This window comes from Equus przewalskii, chromosome 10, assembly GCF_037783145.1.
Source record: "Equus przewalskii isolate Varuska chromosome 10, EquPr2, whole genome shotgun sequence".
Classification (NCBI taxonomy): domain Eukaryota; kingdom Metazoa; phylum Chordata; class Mammalia; order Perissodactyla; family Equidae; genus Equus; species Equus przewalskii.
Window position 1 is genome coordinate 26,274,196 of NC_091840.1, and position 8,743 is coordinate 26,282,938.

Genomic DNA, 8,743 nt, shown 5'->3' on the forward strand with positions numbered 1-8,743 from the left:
AGAGGTTCATGTAGCCTAGTGAGGCTTGACTGCCCTGTTGTGACAAGGCCACAGCCCATGCTGCGAGTGCCCTTATGTGTGAGTATGACCACATGAGAATCTGCTTAATCCCACACATTTTGAGGAGCAAGCACAGTCCTCATCCATTCTGCAAATATTCACTGAGCAGCCTCTCTGTGCCAGGCACTGGGGACACAGACAAATGAGACTGCCCCTACCCTCTGGAGCTCAAGGTCTAACAGTGGAGACATACACCCTGTCAGATCATTGCAGTGACAGGTCATTGCTGGGATGCTCACGTGCGTGGTGCAGCAGGGAGCAAAGAGGAGGAAGGAGGCAGTTTTACTTGGGGGTTGAGATTGTCAGGCACTACGTCCTAGAGCACCTGTGTCCATAAAGTTGAAGGGTGCTTGCCACTCGGAAAGGGTATTTAAGGCCAAAGAAATAGCCTATGCGGAGGCTGGGAGGCATGAAGGAGCCAGCTGGGGAGCAGAGCTGGCCCCGTGCTTCTTGTGTCCCAGGGGTTGGGAGCTGTAGAGAACAATTTCTGTAGGCTTAGGGAAGGGGTGAGGGAGGAGGAGCATGGTGGACAACAGAGGTCAGGCTGCACATGGCTCCCAGCTCCCAACGAGAGCAAATACCAGTACCCCTGCTTAGGGTGGTCCTACAGCTCCATGGAGGGGGAAGAGGGGGCTATCTGGCTTGACAGGTGGGACCATTCTTGCGGGAGAGGAAGCCCCCAGCCTGAGCCCTCCCCGTCCCCCACACAGGCAGCAATAAGGACTGATTCCCTGGATGTTCAGGGCCTGGGCAGCCGGGAAGACCTGCTGTCGGAGGTGAGTGGGCCCTCCCCGCCTCTGGCCCGGGCCTCCTCTTTCTGGGGCCGCTTGAGCACCCAGGTGCAGCAGCATTCCTGCGACCAGAGCAAGATCTTGAAGCACATGCCCCCGCCAGCCCCCTGCTCCGGCCCAGAGCCCACCTGGGGCACAGGCCCCTCAGAGACCAGAAGCAGCTTAGAGCTCGACACGGAGCTGAGCTGGATTTCAGGAGACCTCCTGCCCGCCGGCAGCCAGGAGGAGCCCCCGTCCCCACGGGACCTGAAGAAGTGCTACAGCGTGGAGGCTCAGAGCTGCCGGCGCCGGCCCACGTCCTGGCTGGACGAGCAGAGGAGGCACTCCATCGCGGTCAGCTGCCTGGACAGCGGCTCCCAGCCGCACCTGGGCCCCAGCCCCTCGACCCTCGGCGGCCAACCTCTTGGGGGGCCTGGGAGCCGGCCCAAGAAAAAACTCAGCCCGCCCAGTATCTCCATAGACCCCCCGGAGAGCCAGGGCCCTCGGCCCCCACCCAGCCCTGGCATCTGCCTCCGAAGGAGGGCTCCGTCCAGCGACTCCAAGGATCCCTCGGCCTCTGGCCCCCCTGACAGCATGGCTGCCTCGCCCCCCCCAAAGAAAGACGTGCTGAGTCTCTCCGGTTTATCCTCTGACCCGGCAGACCTGGACCCCTGAGTCCTGCCCCACTCTCCCACTCACCTTTCTCCACTGGGTGCCAAATCCTAGCTCCTCCTCCTGGGTTATATTCCTGAAAACAGTTCCATATGGACACCGAGGGGGCGCTCCTCCCCGCCTCAGTGGCTCTGGGCACCGGCGAGCAGAATTTCCAGAGTGGAAAGCAGCAGCCAGGGCCTCCGGCTCCAGGCAGGAAGAGAAGCCCAGGGTAGCTGAGGTTCCCGACACCAGGAGCTGTTGGGAGAAAGCAATACGTTTGTGCAGAATCTCTATGTATATTCTATTTTATTAAATTAATTGAATCTAGTATATGCGGGATGTACGACATTTTGTGACTGAAGAGACTTGTTTCCTTCTACTTTTATGTGTCTCAGAATATTTTTGAGGCGAAGGCGTCTGTCTCTTGGCTATTTCAACCTAAAATAACCATCTAGTTATATTCCCTCTTCTTGCAAAGCACAAGCTGGGACCACGAGTGCATTACAGCCCGGACAGTGGCCCATCTTCAGCGGAGAGCGAGACCCATTTTGGAAACTGTAATGTAATTTATTTTCTCCTTTAACCTCGTCATCATTTTCTGTAGGAAAAAAAAAGAGAGAAAAAGAGAAAAAAATAAGATTTTACAAATGAAATGGAACCTTTTTATATATACATACATATCTATATCTATATCTATATAATAAAGTAATTTTCCAAAATAAAAAGTTAATCACGGTCCAGAGTAAAAGCAAAAGGGACAATTAGGCATTTCTGGATGGCACTGGAGAGAGTCCAGGAGATGGGGGTGGGCGGGAGGGCAGGAGTTGGGGTGCCTCTGTGTGTATGAGGGTGTGTGTGTGTGTGTGTCTGAGAGAGAGAACTAAACGCCTCTCCCTGGGGGGCTGACGCTTGCAGCCCTGCCTCCTAGGGACGAGGGAGGAGGGGAGAAGCCCCTCTGATTGGCGGAAGGCTGGGCCAGCAGGGTCTAATCCTGCTTCATCAAAGCTTTATCGCTTCCTTTTGGCCAGGCAGCTCTGTGAATGTGAGTAATTCCAGATTAACTCTTCTTTCTGCTGACAGTTATCAGCCGCACATTGAAAGCTGAAAATTGGCATAATGAAGCTGTTTTGGTTAACGGAGGCTGGGGGAGGGGGTCTCGGCTGCTGTGATCAGGATTCGTAGATTGGTGGGGGAGGGGCCAGCGCTTCTGGGTTTTCCTTCCCCAGGCTCTGGCCCAGGTGACCCGGGCAGTCTGGGCTTCAGCCTTCTGCCCTGGGGGGCCTGCTGACCCGCACTGCGGGCACTGCCCCATTGGGATGGCAATGGAAGAAGCTGTACAGTAGAGCAGCCGCTCCCTCTCCATATTTAGGGGGCCAGGGCCTGGGGCCCAGAGGCGACCTCGCAATGGAGTTGGTAGGGTCGGTGGCCAGGCTGGTGGGTGGGTGGGGAGCTGGCCCCCTGAGGGGTGATGAACAGGCACCATCAAGGTGTTTACATGGTCTGGTGCCACCTGCCCAGTGGGAGCCAGTGGAGAAGGGAGGGGTGAAGGCAGCCACCAGCAGGGCGGGGAGGAGGAGGGGCTAGCAGTATGGCCAAGAACCTCTTTTCGGTGCTAACACGGGCAATATGCTCTTATCTAAAGCCCTGGTGCCAACAGGCTAGCCAGGGGCACCAACCAGGCTCAACCAGCCTGTCCCTTGCCAGCCACCCCCAAACATCCACCCTACCCCCACTCCCTTGAACATGCTTCACCCTCAGCACCTTCAAACTCCGGGACTCTTGAAACCTCACAGGCAGCTGGGCTAGCTCACCTCTGCTGTGCTCCACAGCCCTCACACACGGCCCCATCTGAACCTGGGAGCCGAGGGTGCCAGGCTGCTGGGTGGATGGCCTGAGGCTTTGTCCAACCCCCTGTTCTCTAAGCTGGTGAAAGGTTTTCTAATCGCTCTTTTGGACAGAAATGACACACCACTCCTTGAAGCAAACAGCTGGTTTTGTCCTCTTGGCATCTGCAATAGCCTGGGACTCTTTTTTTTCCTCTGGCTTCCTTGGATGAGGAGAGAGGGGTGCTTGTAGGAGCTGCCTGTTTTTATATATAAAGCAAACTACAAAATTCCTGGAGCTTTGTCACCTGGGGCCGCAGATTAAGCTTTTCTATTTTTGTAGAATTCTGTAGCTGTCTATTCCTCATGAGGGTGGGAGATTCGGGGAGGGGGCTCGGGGGTCTGTCTTTCTTCTAATGGTTGGAGGATTCTAGGTCATGATGAAGCCAGAGAGCTAGGTGTCACCCCCTCCCCTCCATCCAAGCTTTCCCCACCAGGACCCCCCCAGAGTCAAAGTGGATATTTTGGGGGAGAGAATTGTGGCCTCTCCCTTAACAATCTCCCCCAACAATGTGAAATCTTTTCCGTGCTGGAAACTGTTGTGTCTCATTAAAAGAGTTTTGAAGTGGAGATAATGATGCTGCTGAATCTTATTAACAGTAGTAATAATAACGATGCTGCTAACTTCATGATGCTTGTCTGGATGGTTATTGGATTCTGCTCCACGATACACGAGGAGCAGGGAATGGAGAAGGGCTGGAGGAGGCTGGGGTGGGGAGGGGCTGCTGGAGGCAGCAGGTCTTGCATTCGGGCCTCCAGGGCAGAGCTGGGACTGGCCAGGAGCTTCAGGGATGCGGGGCTTTTGGAGGTAAGAACATCCACCCTGGCACTTCTGCTCCCAACCTTCTCCTCGGGGGTTCAGAGGAAACTGTGTCAACAGTTGCAGGCCCCCACCGCGGGCTTGGCTGCTTCAGCTTCCTCCACCCCAAGACTCCAGGAAAAGGTCTGTCTGGGGGTGGGGGACTAGGAAGAGGAGTGAGCTGAGCTGGTGCTAAAAACAAATCTGAGGCTCATCTGCAGTCTCTCGCTTACTCCTCACAACACCCTAGCAAGGGAAGTGCCATGGCAATCATTTTTCATCCATGAGAAAATGGATTCAGAGAGGTTAAGTGACTTGCCTAAGATCACACAGCCAGGACAAGGCTGAGTTGGGATTGATCCTAGGTCTGGTCAACTTTTAGCTCATTGGCTTCACACTACCCCGGTCTCCTCTCACTGTGGAGGGAATGGGACATGGTGCCAGGAATCCTGATCACAAAATGACTTGCCAGGGAGGCCTTTTCCAAAGCAGTCACATTTGTGTTCATAGAAATGAACACATGAGCTCCCAGCTTGACATACTCAGAGGCTGAGAGGAGGCCACAGCCCTCCACCTCGTGTGGGGAGAGAGGTTCAACCACAAGAGAAGCTGTCCCTCAGCTCCAAGGGCTTGGCCAAGGGCTGGCTCTGCAATAACCCAGTTTCCCAGGCACCACCTTTCCCTGGCATGAGGCTGCCCTTGAACCCCATACCACCTGCTCTCCACCTCCTCCTCCCACCTCTTTGCTTCCTGTCCTCTCCCCTAACCCCACCCAGACCTCTCCCACTTTCCAAACAGCTTTCACCTACATTGTCACCCGCAGTCCCCACCCATCACAGCCTGGTGCCCCATGGCCTCCTCACCCCTTTTCTGGGACAGCTGAGTGGCGCAACGTCGGGGGCTGTGACAGCAGTGCGGTGTGGGCATCCGACACCAGGTGGCAGCACAGGGCACGTTCACCTGGCACCACCCTGGTGACCCTTCTGAGAGGTGCCCAGCCAGGGAGAGGACGTCAACACTGAAGCACATCTTCTATGGACAGGTGCCCTGTGTAGCCCCCCAAAAGAGGAAACAGGCTCACAGGGCCCAGTGAAGGATTTGGCTGTGCGTGGGGAATCTTGGCCCTTGGAGCGCTGAGCCCATGTCCCAATGATCCCTGCCTAAGGCCAGTGGACCCAGGACTAATCCAGGACAGGGGTTGCCAGAAAGGGAATTACCTCTCAAAAGCTAGTTTAGTCGTGGGCTGGCGCCCTGCTCTGAGGGCACAGCAAGCTACATAAGGGGGTTGCAGCTCCAGCAAATGCCCAAGAGGGAATGCTGCTAAGAACTTCGGAATTCTGCGTGTCTTAGCCCTCGTCCAGGTGTGGGAACTGCTGACTGTGGCCCGCAGAGCTAATTAATTTGTCTTGCTTTGCAAACTCATGAGTCGGGCACAGCAGCCAGCGCTCACGTGCACGCTAAATCAGATCACCCGTAAATCGGGGGCGGAGGGGCAGCCTTGCCGAGGCCAGGAGTGGAGTGGGGCCAGTGTGGCCCCCACCAGGCTGGGGTCTGGAGGAAACAGCTCCTGCCCCACTGCACGGGAGGAGAGAAGGGGGAGGCTGGAGTTTGGGAGCTGGAGGCTGCTTTGGGGGTGCTCCAGCCCTTCGAGGAGCCATAAGGGGCTAAAAGGAATCAGGCAGTGAGTGGATGGGAAAGCTGGCAGCCTGCCCTTGCTCGTCCACGCCCCTCCCCCTTTTGTCAGCTCCCACCTGACTCTCAGTTTTGCAGTATGTCCTGCCTCTGGGTCTCCCGGTCCCTCCCTTGCTTTGCTTTCTTCTCTCTGCAGTCATTCCTGCTCGGAGCTGTACCTTGCAATTATCTTATCTTTCCATTTCCCTGCCAGGAAATCCCCAATGCTGCGTCCCCCTGGGATGCTCACTGGCGGGGAAGGCACAGCACGCGCTCTGTCCATCCTGCCTGGAGCTGCAGTCAGTGGAAGGGAGGGTGGGGCTGGGGCTGCTGAAGCTGGGGGAGGTTCTGTTCCTCTCTCTACTGCAGCCCAAGCCACAGGTCTTTACTGCTCCTCTCAGGAGCCTCCAGCTGGAAACATCTTGGTTCTGAAAACTCAAAAGCAGAGTGGACAGTGCCCACTGCTGGGACTGTACCTAATGCAACAGTGGCCTCGCTGCTTATGACCTCTCCTAAGGACATGAGATACTTATTTAGTCAGTCAACAAACATTTCCTGAGGACCAACTTTGCCAGGCTCTGTCCTGGGTCCTGAGGATAAAGCAATAAACAAGAGCTGGTCCTTATCCTTAAGGTGTCCACGGTTGCCTAGGGGAGGTAAGCCAGTAATCAGTGAGTACAATACAGGGAGGGCGAGCAGGGCCCTGCAGGGGGAGGGTCCCTAGCCCAGGACTGGGGTGAGGAGGTTCAAGGAAGCCTTCAAGGGGCGGTGGGGCTTGAGCAAACTCTTCAAGGATGAGTAGTTTGCCAGGTGCAGAAAGGGAGGTGAGGGGGGCCGGCCCTGTGGCCGAGTGGTTAAGTTCATGCGCTCCGCTTTGGCGGGCCAGGATTTCTCCAGTTCGAATCATGGGCGTGGACATGGCACCGCTCATCAAGCCATACTGAGGTGGTGTCCCACATGCCACAACTAGAAGGACCCACAACTAAAATAAATACACAACTATGTACTGGGGGGGCTTTGGGAGAAAAAGGAAAAATAAAATATTTTTAAAAAAAGAAAGAAAGGGAGGTAAGGTATAGCAGGAAGAGTCTGCAAGCAACCTTGAAGGTGTCCCAGGGGCATTGAGTGCAACAGGTAAGGACACAGGAAATGCATCCTGCCCAAGGAGGCTGCATGGAAGCAGCCCAGCAGTCAGAAGGTGTGGAGCTCATCCTGCCTCTTCCAGGATGAAGTGTCTCAGGGCCTCAATTTTCTTGCCCTGCTGAGAACAACCCAAACCATGATGTCCTAGGAATATTGTGGTTATTATCAAGGGCTGTGGGAAACAGGCCACATCCCCTGAGGGGCCAGGAAGGGCAAAGGCCCAGTGAATGCCTCAGGAGAGATGGGAGGAGGCAAGGATTGCCAAGATCTCCCCTCATGACCTCAGAGCTCCCACCCAACGCCGCAGCTTGGGAAGGGCTCTCCACTGCCAAAGTGAGAAGGCTGGGGCCAAAGGGGATGGTGCTTCAGCCCCAAGGCTGATGACAGAAGCCAAGAGTCCTGGCCCTGAACTAGAGGACGGGTTGGAGGGGATTCCCAGCTGCTGACCATCGAAGCCTAGAACACCATGGCTGGAAGAGACCTTAGATGGCATCTTGTCCAAGTGGCTCTGAAGAAACTGACTCCCAGAGACATCAAGGGGCTTGTTGAGGTCACACAGTATACAGAAGGGACTGCCCAAGGCATGGAGGGGGATTGAAAGTGACTCAGTCCATCCCTGCCCTTGAGGACCTCCAAGACAGGCAGGGAAGACAGATTCTTCACAACTAAATATAACCCAAGGCAAGCCGTGACAGGAGTTTGAAAGCTCTGTAAAGTCTTTGGTTCAGAGATGGGGTTTGGGGGGTGTGACCGCGTGAGTGGAGGGGATGGGGGCAGACGAAGGGCTGGGAGGATTGCCCAGTGGAGGGGAGAGGCCCCTGGCCCCACAGCCTGAGAAAGGGGAGGCTTGTGCACCCTGCTCCCACACCCCACCCCGTGCTGGCTCAGATCTCTGTTCTGGTAGCCCTTGGCCGAAGAAACTTCCTCGCGTGACTTCCTGCCTGCCCAGAGGGACATGCCGTGGCTGGCCGCTTCTGTGCAATCTTGCTGGCACCCACCACGCCTGCTCATGGGCACCCTTGAAGAACACACCTTTTCTTGAGAACAAGTGCCAGGGAAGGGATTCCCAGGGTGAGCCTGGGCAGACTCCACAGACAGGGACAAGGTTGGGGAGGGGAGGACAGGGCAGGGATGGGCCAGAGCTGCAAAGGGAGTGGGAGGGTGGATCCCAGCATGGCCAACCTGGGGAAGCAAACCCCTTTTACAGACCGGGAATATGGAGACAGCCTCAGGAAGAGGCTGCTAATGTGGGGCTCTTCCTGGGGCCTCCCCTGCCCACCTCCAACCCCAAGCAGGCTGAAGGGGAGGAAATTAACTAAATGTGCCAGGCAACATGCTGGATGCTGCACACATCTTCCCCGTTAAATCTTCAGAGTAACCCTGTGAGATGGGTCCCATGATTATCCCTGTCTGACAGGAGTGAAAGTGGAGGCACGGAGTGGTGCTGAAGCAACAGTCACAAGATCAGGGAGCCGCAGGACCGCAGGAAGGCAGCAATTTAAGAGAATCATAGGAAGCCACCATCTGGATGATGCTGGGACCCCCTTCCATCCTCCTCTCCTTGGGTACCTACGCGCACACATGCGCACATTATGTGTTTGTGTCTACCAGTTCTCCAGGAACTTACGGGGCAGAGAGGCAGTCTTCTGGATTGTCTGAGCACACGAGCTCTCCCCATTTCACAGATGAGGAGACACGTGCACAGAGATGAACGTGACCTCATTAAGGATTTATTCATGGAGGGAGTCTTGCTACGCCCCTTT

At 55.8% G+C, this 8,743-nt stretch overlaps 1 protein-coding gene across 15 annotated transcripts in view; it reads left to right on the plus strand.

The window, feature by feature from the left end:
- The window catches only part of CACNA1G (calcium voltage-gated channel subunit alpha1 G), a 63,144-nt gene extending 61,330 nt beyond the window's left edge, over positions 1 to 1,814 (plus strand). For all 15 annotated transcript variants that reach the window (XM_070560708.1, XM_070560695.1, XM_070560699.1 and 12 more), the window contains one exon: positions 771 to 1,814. In XM_070560708.1, the coding sequence (XP_070416809.1) occupies positions 771 to 1,505 (735 nt within the window). In that variant the 3' untranslated portion in view covers positions 1,506 to 1,814. The remainder of the gene's footprint in view (positions 1 to 770) is intronic.
- The last annotated feature ends 6,929 nt before the right edge of the window (positions 1,815 to 8,743 follow it).